General features: G+C 49.1%; 1 protein-coding gene across 2 annotated transcripts in view; it reads left to right on the forward strand.

Moving 5' to 3' along the window:
* LOC138527531 (uncharacterized) overlaps positions 1-22,261 on the forward strand; it is a 1,006,733-nt gene extending 984,472 nt beyond the window's left edge. Inside the window, exon 9 of one of the 2 annotated variants that reach the window (XM_069638780.1) lies at positions 20,795-22,261. In XM_069638780.1, the coding sequence (XP_069494881.1) occupies positions 20,795-21,804 (1,010 nt within the window). In that variant the 3' untranslated portion in view covers positions 21,805-22,261. The remainder of the gene's footprint in view (positions 1-20,794) is intronic. The other variant, XM_069638792.1, reaches the window with a different exon arrangement.
* Positions 22,262-24,225: the final 1,964 nt, after the last annotated feature.

The raw sequence follows: 24,225 nt of genomic DNA on the forward strand, positions 1-24,225 counted from the left end.
TCCTGGTATATCGGGAGATGGCAGCCAGATGTATTTTGATGGAGGCGTGAGCCAGTCCAGCTTTGGCCAGCGACAGTAGGTACGGCAGTACTTGAGGGGCCGTAATCGGCAGAGGGTTAATCTTCTGTGCACGGCACCAGACAGAGAACCTCTTCCACTTATGTCCGTAGCACTTGAGAGTTCAGGACGCCCTGGCTTTTGCAATAACCTCTCTGCAGTCAGCCGGGTTATCGTACCCTCCAAACTCTAGTGCTGCAGGAGCCAGGCCTGCAGGTTCAGCGACTCCGGGTCGTGATGAAGAATGGCACCTCCTTCTCTGGAGAGAAGATCCGTGTCCGCCGGCAGCTTGACTGGTGGGGACGTTGACAAGTCCAGAAGGTCCGGAACCAGATCTGCCTCGGCCACGCCGGTGCGACGAGGATCATTCTGCACCTGTACTTCTTGAGCTGGTTGATGAGACGGAGCAGCAATGGCAACGGAGGGAACGCGTATAGAAACAGGCCATCCCAAGGGAACGAGAAAGCATCACCCATGCTCCTCGGCTGCGGGAACCTGCTGGCGAACCTCTGGCACTTGGAGTTTGTCGCCGTCGCGAAAAGGTCGATCCGGGGTTTGCCCCATCGTCGAAAGAGCCGATCCACCTGGTCCTGACGCAGTTCCCACTCGTGGCACGAGTGCAGCTCCCTGCTGAGTGAGTCGGCGATGGTGTTTTTTATTCCTGCCAAGTGGAAGGGAACCAGAAACATCCCCTGGACGACGGCCCAGTGCCACAGATCCTGAGCCTCCTTGGATAGGGCTGGGGATCTGGTGCCTCCCTGCTTCCGTATGTAGAACATCGTGGTGGTGTTGTCAGTGAAGATCCTCACCACTTTGTCCTTGAGGGACGGAAGGAACGACTTGAGCGCCCAGAACACTGCTCGAAGCTCCCGAATGTTGATGTGGAGAGACCTCTCCTCTGGGAGCCAAAGGCCTCTTGCGTGGAGATCTCCGGTGTGGGCCCCCCAACCCTCCAGGGAGGCATCCGTCGTCACCGTCTCCTGAAATGCCGGGGTCTGAAAGTCTGTGCCTGCCGTGAGGTGCGCACGGGTACCCCACCATAGGATCACCCGACGGAACTCCTCGTCGAGAGGGATCCTGTCTTCGAAGCAGCCTGTCGCCTGAAACCAGCGGGCGTCAAGGAACTCCTGTAGCGGACGCATCCAAAGTCTGCAAAGGAGTACAAGGTAGATGCATGAGGACATCATCCCGAGGAGGGTCTTGATGGACCGCACCCTGGCCACGTCTGTGGCTAGCAGGCGTTGCACCTTGCCCAAAATGGCCTTCGTCCTCTCCTCCGACGGGGAGGCCAATTGCCCCACTGTATCGAGCTTCGCTCCCAGAAACAGTGCTACCTGCGACGGAACCAGGTGGGATTTGGGGTAGTTGATGGCGAATCCCAGTTCGGTGAGCAGCCAGACGGTCCTCGCTGTGTGTTCGATGGCGAGTTCTCTTGTCCTTGCACGGATTAGCCAGTCGTCCAGGTAGGGGTAGACGTGGATCCCCTGCAGGCGCAGCCGCGCCGCTACTGGTGCCAGGCACTTGGTGAATACCCTGGGTGCCGACTTTAATCCGAACGGCAGGGCTCTGAATTGGTAGTGGCGTCCCTGAACCACGAACCTGAGAAACTTTCTGTGTCCTTTTAGAATGGGGTTGTGGAAGTAAGCATCCTCCAGGTCCAACGACGATAGGAAGTCGCCCTCCTCCAGCTGTCCCAGCATGTGCTGGAGGGTGACCATCCTGAATTTCTGTGCCTTGATGTACTTGTTTAACCGACGCAGGTCCAGGATGGAGCGCCAACCGCCTGTCTTCTTTTTGACGAGGAAGTACCTTGAGTACACTCCGGAGCCCCGGAGCCTCCTGGGGATGAGCTCGATGGCACCTTTCTTGAGCATCGCCCTTACCTCCAACAGCAGTTGAGGGACGTGATTCTCCTTCCTGGCCACGGGAGGAATGCGAGGACACTTCTTTTGGAATTCCAGCGAGTGCCCGTTGGCCAGGGTGTCCAGCACCCAACGGTCTGTGGAGATGGACTCCCACACGCTGACTAACTTCGTCAGCCGGCCTCCCACCGGGGTGCTTCGGTGGGGGCCCGACGCTACAGCCGGTTCAGTCCTGCTTGGAGGAGGCCTTGCCACCTTGGCCTCCTTGACGACGACGGCGGGATCCTCCTTGCTTGCCGCAACCTCTGTAGGCCTCCTGGGACGAGGAGCAGGCCGCCTGGCGGTATGTAGAAGAGCCACCGCTGGATCCCTTGGAGGCACCCTGTATGCCTCTGGAGCTCCGAAAGGGTCTTCGTTGTTGAAGCACCCCTAGGGCCCGGGCTGTCTCCGAGTCGGTCTTGATGGCCTGGAGCGACTCATCCACTGTCTTCCCAAAAAGGTGGTTGCCGTCGAACGGCATATCCAACACTCTGGTCTGAACGTCCTGGCGGAAGTCCGTCGCCTTGAGCCACCCTCGTTGTCGTAGGCAAACCCTGTTGCCCATCTGGCGAAATCCGGTATCGGCAATGTCCATTGCCACCGTCATGGCGTGATCCGACGCCACCTCGCCTTCCTGAAGAATCTGTAGGGCCTCCGCTCTCTTGTCGTCCGGCAGGAAGTCCAGCAGGGGAGCTAACTTGAACCAAAGCTCCCTGTCATAACGGGCCACGATCGCTAAGGCATTGGCTGCCTTAATCAGCGTCGCCGCTGACGAAATGACCCGTCGTCCCATGGAGTCCAACTTCTTGCCCTCGCTGTCCGGCGGGGAAGTGGAAGTTGATGCTGCTGCACCCGCCGCCTTCTTCTTGGCCGCTGCCGAGACGACCGAGTCTGGCGTAGGCTGGGCCCTGGCACAAGGGGGCGGCGTCGGGGACCCGGTACTTCTTCTCGTACCCATCCCTCTTGGCGGGCGTCGTAGAAGGGTTCTTGAGGACAACCAGCCCTTCGTCCCAGATATCGTCGAGCAACGGCACTGCCAGGACCGTCTTTCTCTTGGCCTCCCATCGTTGATAAAGAAAGCCTTCCTTCTTCTGTTCCTCCGGGCAGAGTTGGAAGAGCTCGGACGCCCTGGCTATCATGGCGTGAAAGGAGCCAATTTCTTCAGGCGGTGAGGCCCGAGAGGGAGGCGATGAAGGAATATCCGTCGTATCATCGCCACCGTCGTCATCCGTCCCCGTCCCCGTATCCGTCGCTGTATCATCCCGAGGGTCAGACGAGGGGGATGAGGGGTCCACAGGCCTTGTGGGCACGAAGGGCGGAGCGGGATGGACTCTCCTCTGCTTGTTCGGGGGGCTTCCCGACGGTCCTGGCGCAGGAACCTCCGTCGGGGTCCGTGGCAACCTCATCCTTATGTCAGTACATAAGGATTGGATTGCCAACAAAATGGCCGCCAAGCTATCCTGAGGCTCTGGCAATGGCTGCGACGGAGGGACGGTTCTCCACCGGGCCTTCGTCGTCGTCGCTATCTTCGATCTCCTCAGCAGGATCCTTCCCCTGGGATCGAACTTTCTCGAACCTCTCGTTGAGGCCCTTCACGGTTTCCACCAGATCCTTCTCAGAGGCTGATTCCGAGTCTGTAATGGCCACCGGCCCCCCCCTCTTTTTCCGCCGGGGTCTTCACGGGGGTCTTAACGATGGGCTGGAAAGAGTATTCCCTCCGCGGTGGCAGGGATACTCTGGGCCCAGAGGCCGTCTCCACTGGCGTAGTCTCAGCCGGCTTCGCCAGGGCCACAACGACCACTTCGATAGAGGCCTTTGCCGGCTGGATCAAAGCCCTCACCACCTTAGGTGCGTCCTGGGCCTTCACCGCGGTGGCAGGGATACTCTGGGCCCAGAGGCCGTCTCCACTGGCGTAGTCCCAGCCGGCTTCGCCAGGGCCGCAGCGACCACTTCGATAGAGGCCTTTGCCGGCTGGATCAAAGCCCTCACCACCTTAGGTGCGTCCTGGGCCTTCGCCTTGGGGGGAGGGTCAGCGCCTCGCTCCCCCTCGGGTCCCTTCGAGATCGACCGGGGCCGCTCCAGCTGCTTACCCGGGTCTCAGACTTCCTCTTCCCCGAACCAGAGCGTTGTCTCGTGGTTGAACGTGCCGGGGAAGTCACGCCCTGCCTGGCAGCCGAAGAGCCCGCCCTGTCGGCGCTCCCGGTGCCCACGGACTCGCAGTGCTTGGCCTTCTGTTGGGCCCCCGTCGCCGGGGCGCCCTCCCAGGGCTTAGAAGCCCGCTCAGACTTTTTCTTCGCCTTCTCACCTGCTGTGCCCTTCTCCAGCCAGGCGGCGAGGCGGGAACGACGATCTTGCTTGGTCCGTTCCAAAAGGTTCTTGCAGAACGCACAGTCCTTCTCCACGTGCGTCTTGTCCTCATGAAGGCAGTAGAGACTCGATTAAACTGAAAAAATGAGAAAATCTTCTGAAAAAGTGCAAAAACGCAGCAAAAACTCGAGAGCTAAAGCACGAGGACTCCCAACACTTGAACGTGCGGTATAAATCTGAGGATGGCTGCCAGAGGCGGGGCTTAGGGAGAGAGCAGTCATTGGCTGGGGGCAGTATGACCCAGAGATCAGTGATTGGTAACTACTAAGAAAGACAGATCAGAAACGAAACTGATACTGATTTTTTTCTTTACCGAGGATTCCCAGCCTGACGACGGGGAATATTCATGAGCATGTGAATCCATGCCAGACCCCATGCTGGAGAACATTTGTCTACCGAACAGTGGGAAGCATTCAGGGTCAAAATGTTGGAGGTGTTTGAGAAGGCGAAGCCTCGGTCCGCGCCTTATTCGGAAGCCGGCCGGGAGCGTCATCGCTCTGACACTCGCGCGCCCTCGAGCCCGTGTGATCGTAAAAAGAAGGATAGGGAACCTTCCAGGACGCCGAGCGATAAACGCTCGAGTCGACCGCTCAAGGTCACCGACGCCGTCCGAGACCTACCACACCTCGAAGGGGAAACCGTCGAAGGCCACCTCGACGCCCTCGAAGCAGACCCTGTCGCGACCACTATGTCATCGACGCCGTCGACGCCTTTATCGACATTGACGCCAAAACCCTCTGCGCCAAAGGCTCCAACCAAGCCAGGGCAGCCAGAAAAAGAGAAGGAAAAAGTTAAAAAAACATGTAATTCCCTCAGAGCCTGGTACTACACCTCTTTTCAAGGTTTTCAAGCCTCTCCCTAGAAAGGAGTTTTTCAAATCCTTGACCTCAATTTTTGAGGAACAGGAGAGATCCAAGGAGGAAAATGTACCTTTTGGATTGGAGTATGGCACCCCAAATGTCCCAGAATGCTTGATTTCAGAGGAAAGCAGAATGAGGGATTTGGTGGAGTCTTTGCACAATGCAAATGGCATTGATACCTCTCCTGAGAATGACTTCGGTAGACCAGATCCAGGAGAGCATGCCAGTCTATCTTACCATCAGTTAATGACCAAGGTGGTAGATTACTTGGGATGGGCTAGACCACCAGCCCAATTCGTCCAGGACGATTTAACAGACATATTGGACCATGGTCCCACTGAAGACCCAGTACTACCTTTTCATGTAGCCTTACAAAACAGGGTGGCCAAGAATTGGCAAACTCCGGATTCTATTCCTCCGGTAAATAAATCCCTTGCATCAAAATACCGCCCAGCCAGTAGCGACCCCGGCTATCTGTCAAAACATCCAACACCCGAGAGTTTGGTCATACAGGCAGCCACAGCTTCCAACAAACTTGCGTACCCGTCTATTCCTCCAGACAGGGACGATAAGCGTGTGGATGGTTGGGCACAGAAGGTATTTTCAGCCGGCAGCATGACATTAAAATCTGCCAACTCCACATGTGCCTTGGCAACATTTTCGTACACTCTATGGGAGTGCATTGCAATGGTGGCGGAGCACATACCAGAAGGGGAAGAAAGGGAAGGTTTCCTAGCCATCGTTAGAGATGGAAAGGAGGCCATGCAGGAATCCCTTCAATCTGGATTGGACACTGCGGATAGTGTAAGCAGGTCCATGGGCACTAGCACGGTAATGCGCAGGTTTGCGTGGTTACGGAAGTCGGGTTTTGCACCGGACGTATAGAACCGCCTCCTGAACATGCCTTTTGACGGTTCTCACCTTTTTGGCAACAAGGCTGACGAGAGCCTTGAGAGGTTGCAGACCTCAAAAGCAGCAGCAAAATCCTTAGGAGCTGCTATTAGGCAACCTCAGCCTTTTCGTGCGCAAGGGCAATCATGGAGGGGACGAGCCTATCGTTATTACACCTCATACAGGAAGACGAGAGGAATGGCCTGTCAAAGGGGCCAAAGAAAGGCCACTCGTTGTGGACGAGGAAAACGTGCTAAGCCAGCTCCAGCTGCAGCCTCTTTGCCATCAGCAGCTGCAACATCCGCCACAAAACCACTTTGAGGACTTGCACCACAAAACACCTGTAAGAGGTAGGCTGTCGCAGCATCTGCAAGAATGACGAGCCATTACGTCAGATGTTTGGGCGCTAGAAATAATAGCCCAAGGCTATTGCCTTCCTTTTCTAAAGCAACCTCAAAGCAATCCACCAGGGAGACACCCGTTGAAACTTTCAAACCGGCTCCTACAGCAGGAAGTTCTAACCCTGCTGGAGAAAGGTGCTATAGAACCAGTACCTGCAGCGGAGAGGAACAAGGGTTGGCACTCCCCGTATTTTTTGATCCCCAAAAAGGACGGAGGACTGAGACCCATCTTGGACTTAAGAAACTTGAACAAGTTCCTCAGGAAGGACAAGTTCAAGATGGTTACCCTTTCTCAGATGCTTCAGGCCCTTCAACTCCAGGACTGGTTGGTGTCATTGGACCTCCAGGATGCTTATTTTCATGTGCCGATTCATCTCAAACAGAGAAAATACCTGAGGTTCGTAGTTGGCGACTCACACTACCAGTTTCGAGTCCTGCCATTTGGGTTGACCTCCGCCCGAGGGTCTTCACCAAGTTAATGGTAGTGGTGGCAGCGCACCTCAGGAGAGGGGGGATTCATGTCTACCCCTACCTGGACGATTGGTTGATCAGAGCGCGCTCTGCTGAGCATGCACTGGATCATCTGAAAGTCACCTGCCACTTCCTCCACAAACTGGGCTTCTCCCTCAATTTCAAGAAGTTACAGATGACACCTTCCCAACAGCTTCAGTACATAGGAGCTGTATTAGACACGTCCTTGGGAAAGAGCTCGCCTCAAGACATTCTTCAGATGGTTTCCAAATTCCAAAATGCCCAAAATCTCCAAGCTTACGACTTTTTAAGGTTGCTCGGCCTCATGGCATCCTGCATTTTTCTGGTGCCAGAGGCACGCTTGAGAATGAGATCCCTTCAATGGGCCCTAAAGACTCAGTGGTCCCAGTTCTCGGGTTAAATGACAGATCTTCTTCAGATTCCGAACAAGGTCAGACAAGACCTTTTATGGTGGACCTGTACAGAGAACATCCTAAAAGGAGAACCCTTTTGGCAACCATGGCCGGAGATCACAGTAGTGACGGACGCCTCACTCCTGGGGTGGGGAGCTCATGCCAACGATTTGACAATCAGCGGTCGTTGGTCTCCATCGGAGTCCAAACTACATATCAACTTTTTAGAGCTGAGGGCAATCAGACTAGCACTGAAGGCCTTCCTGCCATCTGTCAGGGGAAAGAATGTCCTGATAATGACGGACAACACAGTGGCCATGCACTACCTAAACAAAAGAGGAGGCGTGGGGTCACTACCCCTGTGCAGAGAGGCAATGCAGCTCTGGTATTGGGCGATTCAGGAGGGAATCTCTTTAACGGCAATTCATCTAGCCAGGGAAGAGAATATGACGGCAGATGCTCTGAGCAGGCAGAGCACGGTATCCCACGAATGGGAACTGGCTCAGGAGGTCATTCAAGAGATCGTCGCCCTTTGGGGAACCCCTCAAGTAGACCTGTTTGCAACCGGAATCAACCGAAAATGCGATAGGTATTGCTCAAGGGAATTTCCCCCGAGAAGAGCCCTGGGGGACGCGTTAGTGGTGGAGTGGAATTTCCCACTATTGTACGCGTTCCCTCCGATTCCCATCATTCCTCAGGTCATCAGGAAGCTGAGAAGGTTTTGGAGCCGCTTGATCCTAATTGCCCCGGATTGGGCCAGGTGAACGTGGTACCCGGACCTTCTAGACATGTCCATCTGTCCTCCAGAACGTCTTCCTCAGAGAGAGAACCTTCTCTCTCAAATGGAAGGTCAGGTTCTCCATCCAGAGGTCAAAACGCTCAACCTTCATGCTTGGTATCTGAAAGGCTGAGATGCAGGGATTGGAACCTTCCAGATGACGTTATGAAGTGTTGCTTTCGGCAAGAAGGCCAGCAACAAAGTCTCTATACCGTTGCCGTTCGAAAAAGTTTTGCAACTGGTGCAGAGAAAAGAATGTCGATCCTTTTCTATGTTCTATTCCGGAAGTATTATCTTTCCTTCTGACCCTAGCACATAGAGGTCTGAATATTGGAACAATAAAATGTTACCTTGCAGCGCTTTCCATTTTCAAGCGCTCAGCGGAAGAATGCTCCTACTTCAAAATTCCTTTGATAATACAATTCCGAAAAGGACTCACTAATGTGTTTCCTCCTCACCCATTTCAAGTACCGATCTGGGATTTAAATGTAGTCCTAAAATTCTTAATGTGTGCTCCTTTTGAGCCTATGCACATGTGTCCATTAAGATTACTAACATGGAAAACAGCCTTCTTGGTTGCTCTAACATCAGCAAGAAGAGTGAGCGAATTGCAGGCACTGTCTTCTGGGCCACCCTATACTGTGTTCCATAAGGACAGAGCGGTGTTGAGGGTAAAACTATCATTTTTACCAAAAGTAATATCTGATTTTCATTTAAGTCAGAAAATGGTCTTACCCGCATTCTATCCTCCACCCCATCCTGCGAAGGAGGAGGAAAGATTACACAGGTTGGATCCGAAAAGAGCTTTAAGCTTTTACATCTCTAGACTTTCCAGACTTAGAGTGGACAACCAGCTGTTTATAGGTTACACAGGAAGGAAACTGTGTCAATCAGTGACAAAACAGACAATTTCCCGCTGGATTGTGCTTTGCATTTTAGAATGCTACAGACTAGCTCAAAAAGACCCTCCGGAAGGGTTAAGGGCTCATTCCACCAGAGGCATCGCCTCCTGCACGGCCCTTCAAAGAGGTGTTCCAATAAGATCCATTTGCGAAGCAGCAACTTGGTCTTTGCTACACACCTTCTCAAAATTCTTTAACTTGGATGCTTCCCAGTCTAGGGAGCTAACTTTTCGAAAAGCAGTACTATACTCAGCTATCTAACAGTATCGAAAAATCTACTTATACACCTGATGACGTCACCCTCGACGGAGGCCTTCGAGGGACTATCGACTCAACGACATCGACGCACGGCGCCCTCTGCCGAAAAAATTTCCGAAGAGCAGCAAAGCTGGATTGAATACATCTAAGATGAGGAATACGTTGGAGGAACATCCAATCGAAAGAACGTTAGCAGTTGGTAAGTAACTTGTTCTTCTAGCTGATCATGCTGTGTTGCACTAATTTCCAAGCATGCCTCTACCTGGTGTATTTGACAGTAAACAAATAAAAAATAGTATTATGTGACTGTATCGAATATTTAATACATTTAGGCCATATCATGACAATTCAATTCTTTTACGGGACATGTAGATTGGTTTACCAGCTTGTTCCTTCAACAAGTATGATTTTAACAAAATACTCCGTACCCCTGATGATGGTTCTTTTCTGCCAGTCAATGAATGGTTATCTTGAGTGATCTTTGTTATTTCCAAAATGGGGATTAAAAGGATACCCTTTGATGATATTTTATATCAGATCTCTTCAATAAATAGATGTGAGTATTCACTGATCTGGCAATTGAATGAATTAAATGTTATCGTTGTTATTCTTTGTAATGTTATGAGTACGGGAAACTTCATTATCTGTGAAATTGCCCACAACCACATGCTGGTACTGGAGACCCATCGGTCCCAGAAAGGAAAATTAGACTAATGGCTCAGCCATTTCCAGCCCTTTCGAGCTGGGTCCTTTTTTGCAACTGAATGACTTTCTTTCCCACAGTAGAACCAGATATTTTTCCACTGTATCTTTACCATCCATCTGTGGTCAAACACGCTCTATTCTCCAGCATGGGGTCTGGCATGGATTCACATGTTCATGAATATTCCCTGTCATCAGACTGGGAATCCCCAGTAAAAGAAAAAAACGGTTTACTTTCACTTAAAAACGGTATTTCTCCTCTAAACCAATCACTGTACACTGGGTCATACAGCCCCATCCAATTACAGTCCTCTCTCTAAGCACCTCCTCTGGCAGCCATCTTCAGATTTTTACCACAAGCTTCAGTGTTGGGAGTCCTTGAGTTTGCTCTCTGAGCTATTTGTATGTTTTTTCGTGTTTTTGACGGAAAAAGTTCTATGTTTGTTTCAAAGAAGCCTGTGTGCTCTTTTCTTCTTCTTCCGGCAGTGGGGACCCGTTGTCAGAGAAGGTCTGCGCCCCTTAAGGGTGAAGATCGTCAAAGATTCTACAAGGCCTTGGGCCTACTTCGCACCCTCTGACCATGATGGAGGAGGAGAAGGAGGGAAGGTCCCTCTTCAGGCCCTGCACCATATACGGCTACGGAACGTGTTTGTGGAGTACAAGCAACTGCAATGCTTCCACTCGGACAACAAGGAGGTAGAGTGCGAGATATGCCTCTGTTTCTCCAAGAAGAGGACGAGGGACAGGCGTAGTAGGCTGGCGGCATGGCTTAACGCCAAGGCCTCTGACCCGTGCTCCGAGCCGGGCCATGCCTCACCCAGTACCGGCCGGTCTGAGAAGCAGTCTTCTAAGTTTTTTTAGGGCGCCTCATCCATAGGGGCCCAAGATAAGGCCAAGAGCCACAAATCCGGGTTCGCCACGGAAGCAGGTCCCAAAGTGGATATGGTGTGATCAGCATCACCCTCCACCGCCATTGCCAGCCGACAATCAAGCTCCTCTTCGAAGAGGAAGGCGTCTACCCCGACTAAACTTTGTGAGAAATCCGAGAAGCTGCAAATGGAGGAGAAGAAGGCCGAACAGCCCAAGCAGGCTGAACCTGCACAGGTTAAGAACTCATCGGCGACTCTGTCGACAACCGTTACTGCCACAACAGCTAAGGGCGCAGAATCTACATAGGTAGCGCCCACGGCTCAGAAGGTGTCACTACCCCTAAGGTGCAACACTGCTGCAGTGAGTTTGACAAGGTCTGCAGGCACACCAGAAGGGTGAAAACGGCGCAGGCTCCGGTTCAAGACCCTCAGGCTGGAAACTAGGGGGGGGGACGACGCCCTGAAACAGCCGTCCCAAGCCATGGAGGTGTCATCCACGGACAACAAAGATCAGCAGTCCTTGCATACGGTCCACGAGGACGTTGAAGAGGACGACGGTGACAGCGGCAAAGGGCCTAGTTTTCCTGTTCTGCCATCTCCGCCAAGGGACATTTCCTTAGATATTCTGTTGACTCTACACACCTTGGTGTCAGAGATCCAGTTGAGGATGCCTTCAGCTCCAGTACCTGTGGTGCCCCAGGTACCCGGTCAGCTGCCAGAGAAGAACAGGAAATGTTATCTCATGCCCCCATTTCAACCTCTGCCTCCACGCCAGGTCCCTTCTGCCCCAGCAGACACAGACACGGGGACGGATATGGCCACGACAATAGATAATGACAAGTTTATCGTTGCAGCAGACAATGAATCTCCACATTTGGATGCCCACATAAGGTGTCCCCACCGGATGAGGTGGTATCGTTTCATTCAATGATCTCCAGAGCCTTTGAGCTATTCCAGCCTGTACCCGAGGAAAGCAAGGAGGGCCTCTTTACCAGAGGCGCAAGGCCAAGAGGAAGATTATCATAGCGGTGCTTCTTCTGGATAATATTTGGGATCAGGGCCTGGACCTCATGAACAAGCCTTGCAGAGCTCCAGCCAAACGGGATAAGCTGCAGAAGAAACATAGGGTTCCGGACTCCGCACCTAAGTGCCTGAGGTCACAGGCATCGCTGGTGGTGTCGGCGGCCAGGAGGAAGTGGTCGGCCAACCCGCCCTCGAGGTGAAAAGGATGGACGCCACGGGAAAGCAGGTGATTTAGACTGCAGCGTCCACTATCAAGGTGGCCAACGTACTGGCGATCCTGGCCAGGTATGACAGGGAGTTGTGGTACAAACTGGGGCAGGTTCTGGAGTTCCTCCCTGACGATAAGATTATGGATGCAATTGCTCTCTTCCAGGAAGGGAAACTGGCTTCGGATCACGCCATCACAGTGGCATTGGACGTCGCTGACACAGGATTCCGACAAATGGGGAACAGTGTTTGCCTTCGTCGCCAAGGTTGGGTAAAAGCCACCAATTTCCGTCAGGAGGTCCAGGCAAAGGTGCTGGACATGCCCTTCGATGGAGAGAGAATCTGTTTTGGAGGGTCCGTCGACGAGTCCCTCCAGGCCATCAAAGTGGATACAGAGACAGCCCGTTCCCTGGGCACTCTCCAGCCACACCGCTCTTCTGTTCGCTCCTCCAGAGGAAAGTCTGAGCAGGTCTTCCAAAGGTTTCTCAGCATCGAACCTATAGCCTTCCAGGTCCACAACCCAGGAAGCCTACATATGTTGTTCCAAAGGCTTACAGTAGCTTTGGACAGCTTTGTTGTCACCCGCAGGGCAGGGTGCCAGCGCCGAAACAAGCCTGAACCTGCCAGAAACGTCAGACCCCCACTCATGCACCCTGGTGGGAGGCCGGCTGACGAGATTCGTCAGCGAGTGGAGAAAGATCACCATTGACAGATGGGTGCCAAATGCTCTCGCCCAAGGACACACCCTGGAGTTTCAACACAGGTGTCTGCGGATCCCTCCTGTTCCCCATCAGGGGCAGCACATCCCTCTGCTCCTGGAAGAGGTACGGGCCATGCTGCGAAAAGGGGCAACAGAGCTAGTTCCCCAATGGCTCCTGGGCACCGGAGTCTAGTATATATACTTTCTGGTCAGAAAGAAGACGGGGCTGGAGGCCCATCCTAGACCTACGACGTCTGAACAAATACCTCAATATTCAGGATGGTCAAGTTGCAACACGTGCTCGGCCAACTGGAAAGAGGAGACTTCTTGATGTTGTTGGACATGGAGGACGCCTACTTTCATGTCCCATTCACAAGAATAATCGAAAGTTTCTCTGTTTCATGGTGCAGGGTCAGCACTACCAGTTCAAGGCCCTACCTTCCGGCTTCAAGTCGGCTCCCAGAGTGTTCACGAAATGCCTGGCACCATGGCGGCCCATCTATGTCTACATTGCATACATGTATACACGTACCAGGACGACTGGCTGATTCACGCCCGCTCGCGGGAGCTGGCCGACGGACACACATAGGCGACCACCCGGCAACTAACATATCTCGGATTCTCTGATAATTATCCAAAGTCCTGCTTAACACCATCACAGAATGTGCTGTTCCTAGGCGCAAGCCTCAGTACGGTGTCTTGCCTGGCGCTGCCCTTGGAGGAGAGGATAGCAGCCATTCTAGGGAATGTGCAACCGCTGTCGTCGACAAAGACAACCACAGTGCGGGTCATCAAGTCGTTACTGGGCATGATGTCATCCTGCATCTACCCCGTCCGGCTCTGCAGGTTGCAAATGCGACCCCTTCAGGAATTCCTGGATGCCCGCTAGATACAGGTGTCCATAAGCTTCACGGACAAGATCTCCCACAACAACGAGTTTCGTCAGGCGATAGTATGGTGGGGCGTTCGCTCCAACATCGCCCAAGGCACAGGTTTTCAAAGCCCGCCATACCAGGAGATGGTCACCACGGACGCCTCCCTAGAGTAATGGTTAGCACACACCGAACGTCTGCATGGCAGATGCCTGCAGCTGTCGGAGAAGAAGGATCTTAATATCAACATCCTGGAGCTGCGGGCAGTGTTCTGGGACCTCAAGTCCTTCCTACCGTCTCTGAAAGACAAGGTCGTGAGGATCTATACGGAAACACCACCACCATGTTCTACATCAGGAAGCAGGGGGCAACCAGTCCCCGGCACTCTCCAAAGAAGCGCAGGATTTGTTGCGCTGGGCCATCTGACATGGGATGTTCCTCATCCCGCTCCACCTGGCAGGAGTCAAGAACACCTTTGCAGATTCCCTCAGCCAGGCGCTGCTCTCCTGCCATGGGTGGGAGCTCCGTCAAGATCAGTTGTAGCGCCTGTTCGGAAAGTGGAGCAGGCCCCACATAGATTTTTTTGCGACGGCTGCGAACTCCAAGTGCCAGGAGTTGGCTGGTGGAACCTGCTGGCAGAGGAGCCTGGGTGAACGCATTCTCCTTCCTGTAGGAAGGGCTGTTCCTGTACGCGTTCCCCCGTTCCCTCTCCTGCTACGAGTCATCAACACGCTCAGACAGTGTCCATGCAAGATGAGACTCATCGCGCTGGTGTGATCACAGCAGATTTGGTATCCAGGCCTTCTCAGCCTATTAGCGTCGCCACTGGTCAAGCTGCCAGTGGTTCCAAAATATCTCACTAGAGAAAGAAGCGCAATCCTGCATCACGACCCAGGATCACTGAACCTGAGGGCTTGGCTCCTGCAGCCCTAGAGCTTGGAGGATATGAGTTGCCTGCAGACTGCAAGGAGGTCCACGCCATGTCCAGGGCATCGTTGACTTTGAAGTGCTATGGTCATAAGTGGAAGCGTTTCGTTGCAAGGTGCCAGTCTCAGAAGATTACCCTTTGATGGTCACGGCCCGCTGGTTCTTCCATACTTGGTATCCTTGGCCAAGGCCAGACTGACGCATGCCTCTATCAAGGTGCATCTGGTGGCTATCTCCCGCTACACCAGATCCCCAGGAAGTTCTTCATTTTGGTCCCATTGACTCATCAAGGAATTTCTCAAGAGACTTTTTCTATCTTTCCCACCGGCGTGGGAACTCAACGTGGTTCTGACGAGGCTCATAGGGGCTCCCTTCGAGCCTATTCAAGTTTCTCTCATGGAAAACGCCTTTCCTTGTGGTCATCACCTCTGCCAGATTCGTGGGTGAGATCCAGGCCCTATCCTGCAAGCAACCATACCTGACTTTCCAGGAATCGAGGGTGGTGCTGCGTGCGCACACCTCCTTCATGCCGAAGGGTACGTCGGAATTCCACCTCAACAAGCCTTTGGTGTTTCCTGTTTTTTTTCCAAAACTTTTGTCACCGATGGAAAGGGCCTTACACTCGCTGGACGTTGCTCGTGCCCTGAAGTTCTACGTGACACGCATACGAGTTTTTTCAGAAGACTTCACAGCTGTTTGTGAAATTTGGTCCTGTGAACCATGGGAAGGCCCGATACAAAGCTTCCATTTCAAGTTGGCTCTCCAGCTGCATCACGCACTGTCATTGATTGGCAAACCGACCACTGCCTGGCCGTTCGAGAGCCCACTCCACCAGAGCGATGGCTGTGACAACTTCATTCTTGTCTGGTGTACCCCTGCCCGACATCTGCAGGGCTGCAACGTGGAGGTCCACGCACACCTTCACGAAGTTCTACTGCGTCAACAGGGGTTCCAAGGAGTAGTCCGGAGTCGTCCAAGCAGTGCTATGCAACCTGTTCACTTGAGGTTAGACTATTCAGGAGGTAAGCATTAATTGCTTCTGTTGAGCCTTGCCACCTCCCCATGTTATGTAATGTTGTACTGCTATGTATTCATTATTCATGAGCATGTGAATCCATGCCAGACCCCATGCAGGGGAAGCTTTAAGTTACTTACCTGTAACTATTGTTCTTCAGCATGGGTCTTCCATGGATTCACATGCGAACCCTCCCTCGTCCCCTTTGCGGCTCTTATTGCTCATACTGCCACTTTACGTGCTTACCAAATCTGAAGATGGCTGCCAGAGGAGGGGCTTAGGGAGAGGACTGTCATTGGATGGGGGCAGTATGACCCAGAGGACAGTGATTGGTTTAGAGGAGAAATACAATTTTTAAGTGAAACTGTTTTTTCTTTTACCGAGGATGCTACGAGGATGCCAAGCCTGACGACAGGGAATATTCATGAGCATGTGAATCCATGCCAGACCCATGCTGGCGAACAATAGTTACAGGTAAGTAACTTAAACCATGTTTGTGGTGAGGTATGTTTGGACCCAGGAGTTAACAGCATGAGAGTGTAGAACTTGACTTTTGCTATCAGTTCTTCTTTCTACTATTCATTCTCACTGCCTATGCTCAGTTTTAACCAGTAAAGCATACAAGACCGTTTTTGAGGCTGGCAAGTAAACCTTTGAGTGAAGGTGTCCTTCAGTCTTCGGCTGCCCGTGTTCTTACTATCACCATTTTTGGAATTTAGCTGTATAGAATAGAATATAAGCTTTTATTTTTTTTTCATAAAACAAATTAGAGGTGATAAATTGCTTGAAATATTTCCTTTAAATTTGCTCAATCGTGTGCGATTTCAAAATGGAAGAAAGAAAAGACCTACTGTTGGCAGATACTTGTGAGCTTTAGCTCTCATCGTAAAGTTGATCCATTTAGTTCTAATTTGCCTTTTGTAAATGAACCTTTTCCCTCCCCGATGCCCCTTCAATTTAGATACCAGTGTTTCTTCCTTTTCTTCTTTATTACTCTCCTATATTTTCAAGATCCTCTACATCTGCATTAAATTGCTCTTATGGATAATTGTTTTGCTGTTTTCAGCCAAATATAGTTTTATTTCTTGATGCCTTGTTCACCCCGCCATTGATGAGCAGGGTGGATTTCTTCTGCTTGCTATCTTTGAATTAGTAGAAGCCTTAGTAAACGTGTTGAGTCGAACACAAATGAATCTGATTTATTGTTCAAATTGTGTTGCTAAACAAAGCATTTTAAACACGTCTTCATTCTTAGTTGCATATACATACTATCTGAGAAGTCTTGAAATCGTGTCCATTCTGCCCAACATCCTGTCTGAATTACATCTGAACTTGTATTATGGGATCTATTTTAATAGAAATTTCAGCTACATGGTATTGATCAAAATGTACATTTTCTATGGGCTTCCAGAAGGAGATATTTGTGGGTTAACTGGTCGTTTGAGTTCCATCTGGCTTGATACATCACAATATTTAGTTTGTTGACCCTTTTGAGGACTGGATTTTTATTACTCATAATAGTCTGCTGAAAAGTCTGTAAAGGTTTGCTTTGGTGGAAATGACTCACATTTCCAGTCAATAATTCATATTGTATTAACCGCTGACATTTTTATTTTCGTGGTAATTAATAAATATTCTGTATTGTATTCTTCCATCCCCCTTTTCAAATGACTGATGATCGTTTGCAGACCTGTATTACCAAGTAGGAATGTTTTTTGTCAAATAATGACTCAATGTGTTTGATGTATTTATTTCTTTGTAATGGATTGATGCCATTTAAAAATAAATCCTGTCAAATAAAATACATGCAATGTTTTGTGTAATGGTATTGGATACATGGAGGAAAAACAAGGGAGGGTGGTGACCCAGTCTCTTAATGCCACAATCAGGTAAACAATGTGCCTGTCATCAGAAGAAGGAGCAACTAAAACACCAGGCTAATGCCTGTGTGTATGGGGATGGCGAACAGCCTATAAGACAATGAAGCCACGGTCAAAAAACAACCACTATGGAATAACGAAACCAATTTTATTATTAAATTTCACTAAAAACTATATAAAATGTCGTTGTTAAAAGAAGGAAGAAGAGATCTTCACACAAATTATAAGTAAACAGCAATGCATCAGCAAAACCAGACGGGGAGTCTGATATAACACAATAAGACCTAGGGTGGGGTTAGTACGTGTATATTGTGTCTTGTGGACACTAGATGTACAAAATCAAGCACAAAAAAGTAGTACAGCACTGCTTAATCAAACCAGCTCTATCAGAGGCGAAATTAGCCCCTATTAGACATCTTAGGTTTATATTGTGAAAGTTGACATATGTTTCGGCTAATAGCAACAAAAAGAATCAGGCAATACACAAAATTGTCTGTTGATGCAAATGTAGCCGTCTTCAGGACAGGAAGAAGAAAAGATATGAAACTTGATGGTGTTGAGTACTTTGCTGATTTATTGCTGTTTACTTATAATTTGTGTGAAGATATCTTCTTCCTTCTTTTAACAAAGGCATTTTATATAGTTTTAGTGAAATTTAATACTACAGTTGGTTTTGTTATTCCATAGTGGTTGTTTTTTGACCGTGACTTCATTCCCTTATAGGCTGTTTGCCATCCCCATACATGTGGGCTTTAGCCTGGTGTTTTAGTTGCTCCTTCTTCTGATGACAGGCACATTGTTTACCTGATTGTGGCATTAAGAGACATGGTCACCACCCTCCCTTGTTTTTCCTTCACGCTTCCTTTGATCCCTAAAGGTGGTGTTCCCATAAATAGGATCTCCCCCAACTCTTACACAGATGGTATTGGATACATACAATCCAATGAGGGATTTATACACATTCATAACTACTTAAGTGCTGTCTTCCAATAGTAAAATTCAGTTTTTAGCAACACTCATCCCACTTTACGTTTAGGACATCAAAGCGCATGCTAAGGTATCTTATGTTTGCCTCATTTAAACTAGTTTATTACTTATTGGCCATATGGTAGAAAGTGTTTTGGGCACTCCATAGGTGTGGCTAGAAACAAGAAAATATTTCGATGGAGTCCTATGAGCTTAATGCAGATCATTGTACCTATTACCATAGATATCATTTATCCTTATTTCATAGTGCAGTTATTATTTGTTTGTAAAGAACATTTTATTAACTTTTATTTTCGTTTTTGAGCAAGATGATCACAACGAGTCTGATGCTTAATCATTAGGAAATGGAGCCATCCTAGCCAATAATTTTAGTGTTTGTAACTTCTTGTAGATTTGTAGAGGCTTCTCACAGAGCCAACTGGAGGCCTTCAGGTAGGTTCACTCTCTGGGCACCCGCATTACTGTATCCAGTATTCAAAAGGGTGGCCCACAGTTTAGTGATGTCAGCAGCTCTGTGATGCTTTGGTATTGCCTTTAGGATTTTCAGAATCAGGGCACCAGCATTTCAAAAATTCTGCAACTCGGCCAGAGTGTTGGTTTGTGTGTGCAAGAACCCAACATGTCCTCCACTTCTAAATGCCTCATTTGGCCCTTTGCACCCCATTAAGGCTACTTCAGCTTTCCTTTTTTGCACCGCTCTCGCTTAGAAAGGCCTGCAGGTGTTTGTGGAGCTCTCATAAAAGCCACCACAACAGCTCTTGCAATTTGACTCCTTTCAAGAAGCATGATAGGAAAGAGGAGGTAAGTTACTCTTCAGTGTTGCCCTCAGTAAGACACAGAGGAAGGTCTCAGGTGACGAATGAGCACTCAGGGACTCACTCATCACCTTTTCTTTTTCACTTACACAGCTTTGGCCAATCAGTATTCCCTATAATATTATTTCTGATTGTGAGTGTTGTGCACTTCGATTTCTGGGAACAGTTATCCTGCCTAAAACAAATGAAAAAAATGAAAGGGAAACCAAAGTTTAGTAGCCGGTAGGGCATAATTGCTAAGCTGCCACCACTTCAGGCCAGCTCCTTCAGAAGAGACATTTTGCTTCCACTACAGTCCACAGTTGCAACAAAACTTGTAGGTAGCACAGGGGAAGGTGTATTTCCCTGTGGTGGCTTCTCTAGAACCTGCACAGAATTCTGATGCTGAGATTATTTGTATTCCAAGATTAAGAATCTATGCACCTTTTTGTGTGTTAGCTTGACTGGACAGATTGCTGCAAAAGCCAGCCTAACATGCCCATATTCAGGGAACTTCTGCTTTTTGCAGAGCTGTATACATTATTCAGTTTGTGGTAAGCCCACTCCAAGTAAATGCAGGCAACGCACCCTGGACATTTTGTTCTCTTTATTTTCGAAGATCACGTGATGAGGGAATTAGCATACACATTCTGTATAAGGAATGATCTTTGACAAAGTCCACCACTTCAGTTAAGTCCGCATTTTTCCCTTTCTATCATTAAGGTTAATTTAGAACAGGTTACTGTATTTTTTTGCAATCCCATTCAAGCACATTGCTTCTCTGGTGAACCAGAAACCTTCCGTCTGGATGCTCCTGGCTTCTCCTTGCATGTGGCTGGACAAGTAACAATCCTGGCAAAGGCGACCAATAAAGACAATGGCCTCATTACGAGTCCGGCGGTAACCGTGCCTGAAATTCCGGCAGGTTTTCGCCGGCCTCGTATTACCATTCCGCCTCTGTGATTCCCGGAATTACAGGGGCATTACGACCCCGGTGACCCGGGAATTCCGGAAGCAGAATTCGGTAAATTCCCATTCCCATGGAGTCCCATAGGACTCCATGGGAATGGGGAAGTGTAAACACCGGCACCATGCTGTAATGGTGCTGGTGTTTCCGCGTCCACCTGCAGGCGGGAGGTGTTAAACCCGCCAGGTCAGACCTGGCAGGAATGACACCTCCCGCCTGCAGGACTCGAGATCAGTCGGTCCGGAAACACCGGTGGCAGCGGGTTTACCGCCACCGTTATTTCCTGACCGACTGACTCGTAATGAGGCCCAATGTGTTGTGCTTGATGTGCATCCTCGAGTTTAATAACAGTCAAGGTGTGAATCCACTGCAGTTTGCAACATACCAATGTGCCAGCTTTTTTGTTTCAATTGTTAGCTTTACTTATGCAATACAATTGTGTCTTTTTAACGTTTTCAGTGATTTAAGACACTCAAATGCTTAAAAAAACAAGTATTGGTGGACATCGGCCAGTTCTTTGTTTTCTCATAATTTGTTTTGTCTTCTTTTCAGGGACATCTTCTTTGTATAATGAAGAAGAGGGCGTAGCCCAGGCAGAAACAGAAGTGGAGGATGCGCCAGAAGTTTCACCTAGGGAAGAACAGGAGCATACAGCTGAAAGAACAGAAATGCAGTCTGGACCTATGGCAGGTCCCCACCAGTCTGAAGAGCAGACAGGAAAAGAGGACATGGGTAAAGAAAATCAATACCCTTCAGTTGAAAATACAAATAAAGAGGCGACAGCTAAGGAAGCGCAACCATTTACAACAGAACAACATGGAAAAGAGACAACACCTAACAAAGTTCAAACCCGAGTACAAAGAAAGAAAAGGAATGATGGCGGTATTAAAGAGCCCACGTTTGCATTCATGATCAAACCTAAAAGTCAGCCACACCAAAACACAACCCCTTTAAAAGCTGAAGAAAATCTGCGCAGAGAGACTGATTTGCCAAACGGTGACGCTGGAGCTGGCAGCCAGCACCTCCTTAGAAACATTCTTCCATTAGTTGAGAAGTTGGATACATTTGTGGACCTTCAAAATAAACAATATGAAACACTGAAATGCAGCGTTAGACAAATAAATGTTCATCTACGCCACCAAACAAGGACACTCGTGAAAATTAACACCTCGATTCAAAAACAGACTTCTGCCATCAACCGGCTGGCGCGAGCTCAGCGAGCCAGTGCATCAAATATTGAGACTCTAGCTGCGAATGTGCTGCGGACAAATGCAAGCTTGGTGGAGGGCAATGCTCTTCTCAACAAAACCCTGCAGGGGGGCCTTGACATGCTACAGGTGATCATTAAAGCCCATTGGCAGCCGCATTGCTCTGCAACAGCCGAAAGCAGTATGGCTGCTTCACCTCAGCTTGATCCCAAAACATTAGAGATGACCTCTCTGCTGCGCCAAACTACTGGGATAAGGAGACTGAGGCGATCTCCGTCTGGTGACCGATCTAGCACACACAGAAAACTAAGGAAGAGGCCAATAAACCCTAGTGTGGCGATCAGTCCTCTTTAGGTGCTTGTTGTGCTTGATGAAGGGTTTCATTTAGAGCTGATAAGTTAACATTTGTATAAATACTTTCTATCGTGGTTATTGTTTTCCCTAGTCTGGGATTCTGCACTTAACTAAACTTTTTCATTTAATGAAAAACACACAATTAAAAGTGTGAGTAAATCACAAGTTTATGCTTATTAAGTTGTGCATGAATATTGAGCCAACAAAAAAGTTTTGATTTACTGTTGTAGAATATTGAGAGCTGAGTTCTACTTGGCCATTAAAAACACTGTCCTGTAATTGAAGCCATAGGTAGTTCAGTGGTGTTTCATAGACCCCACTGATAGCTACAGTGCCAAATTGCTAGGAGTCTGTGAGAGGCTATTTGTTCAACTATGCCCTGCTGCGTCGGGATTAAAAGGTGCATGTTTCAGGAAAGCAGCATCTACAATAAATGGTTACCTCATGTACGCCGGACAGAGAGGTGAAAGATTCCTGAATGTCTTTGGATGTAAACATCTGTTATGTTATGTTATGTTATGTTATGTTATGTTAAAGGATAATTATACCACGCACTATCACCATCGGTGGATCTGAAAGTTAAGCGGGTAGGATTGGTTAGTAGGGTGTAGTGGGATAAAGGTAGAGCAAGATTTGTGATGTCCTGTTGGCAGCTTCAGTTCGGTTAGCACCATTCGCTGAGCATGGGTGCGGTTTCCGGATCTGTGGGCATCCATATGCTGTTGTGCGAGACTGTGTGGTTTGTTTTGTTGTTGCAGTGTAGTGAAGGGCTTGGGGTTTGTGGTGCAGGAGAGTGGTTGCGTTTGTTTAGGGTTTGAGAGGTGTGTGCCAAGAGTTGAGGTTTTAGCAGATGGGTTAGTGGGATTATCTTGTTCTTTCGGGCATCTGTGTTGGGTGTCTTTGGCCTTGCTGTCTGCTGGAGAATTCTTCAGTGGTTCATTCGCCTGGTTCAGCACGAGGCAGTGGCCTATCTCTGAGGCTGACTAGTGATCCTTGGGCGGGACAGGAGGTGATGGCCTCCCCCACCTAGGGATAAGATTGCTAAGGTTATGGGCTGCTCTTTTGTCATAAGTGGACTCTGCCTAGCATCATCTCCCTGAGCTCCTAGGGCGTGGTCCTCTCCCTATGAATTCTATGCGCTCCCTGTCCTGTCTGCCGTTAGTGTTTAATGCTCCTTCATCTGTAGCAATGGTCCCTGCCCCTTGCTTTGTCTAGCGAGGGGGTTTCGCTTGAGAGGGGTGAGTCCTGGGGATTTTCCCTTTTTTTCAGGTGATTCCTTCGGGTTCTGTGTTGAAGTGCCAAGTTTTGAGTAGTTTCCTGAATTTTAGGTGGTCTTTTGTGTTTCGTATGTCTTTCGGAATGGTGTTCCATGTTTTTGCTGCCAGGTGAGAGAAGGAGGATCCCCCTAGCTTTTTCCTTGTGTAAGAGTTTGGTTCTAGGCCTATGTCGTTGCTTGATCTGAGTGTTCTTGACGGTTGGTAAATCGTTATTTTCTTTTGTAGGAATCCTGCTCCTTGGACGTGGATTGCTCTGTGCGTTATGCACATTGTTTTGAACGTTATTCGTTGTTTGATTGGAAGCCAGTGTAAGATATTTAGCTTTGGATAGATGTGGTCTCTTCATGATAGTTTGAGGAGGAGTCTGGCTGCTGCGTTTTGGATATATTGCCGTTTCTTCAGCAGGTGTTCTGGCATTGAGAGGAAGAGGTTGTCGGCGTAGTCAATTCCAGACATGATGAGTGCGATGAATGTCAGTGTCCTATAGGTGAAGGAAAGGGATGGTAGGATTCTTTTTACTGATTATAGGAGGAAAAAACATTTCTTGATTATTGCGTTTACTTGTGGTTCTAATGTTAGCGCGTTGTCCATTAGGATTCCCAGATTTTTAACTATTTTCGATTGTGTGGGTGCTGTTCCTAGTTCTGTGGGCCATGTGATATAAATGTAATTTTTCAGGTTTTTGGATATAAACATGATTTCTGTCTTGCCTGGGTTGAGTTTTAGGCTGTTTGTGTTCATCCAGTCATAGAGTTCCTCCCAGCATTGTGTTCTCTTCTTGTGTATCTTCGATTTTAAAGATGATTTTTGTGTCATCTGCATAGTTGTAGCACGTAAGGTTGAATTTTTTTATCTTCATTAGCCGAGCCAGGTAGGTGTTGAAGAACAGTGGGGATATGGCTGATCTTTGTGGTACTCCACAGTCGGTGACCCGTGGAGCGGATTTGAAGGGTTTTATCCAGACAGTTCCCGTTCTATTTGCTAGTAATGATTTTATCCAGAGTAGGACTAAGTCTGTTATTCCTATTTCTTCTATTTTCCTGATGAGGATGTCATGGCTGACTGTGTCGAAACCTGCAGAGAGGTCAAGTAGTATTGGGGCATAGTTTGTATTGCAGTCTGCGTTTGTCTTTAGGGCATCCCA

This window comes from Ambystoma mexicanum, chromosome 1q, assembly GCF_040938575.1.
Source record: "Ambystoma mexicanum isolate Mex_15411 chromosome 1q, UKY_AmexF1_1, whole genome shotgun sequence".
Taxonomy (NCBI): domain Eukaryota; kingdom Metazoa; phylum Chordata; class Amphibia; order Caudata; family Ambystomatidae; genus Ambystoma; species Ambystoma mexicanum.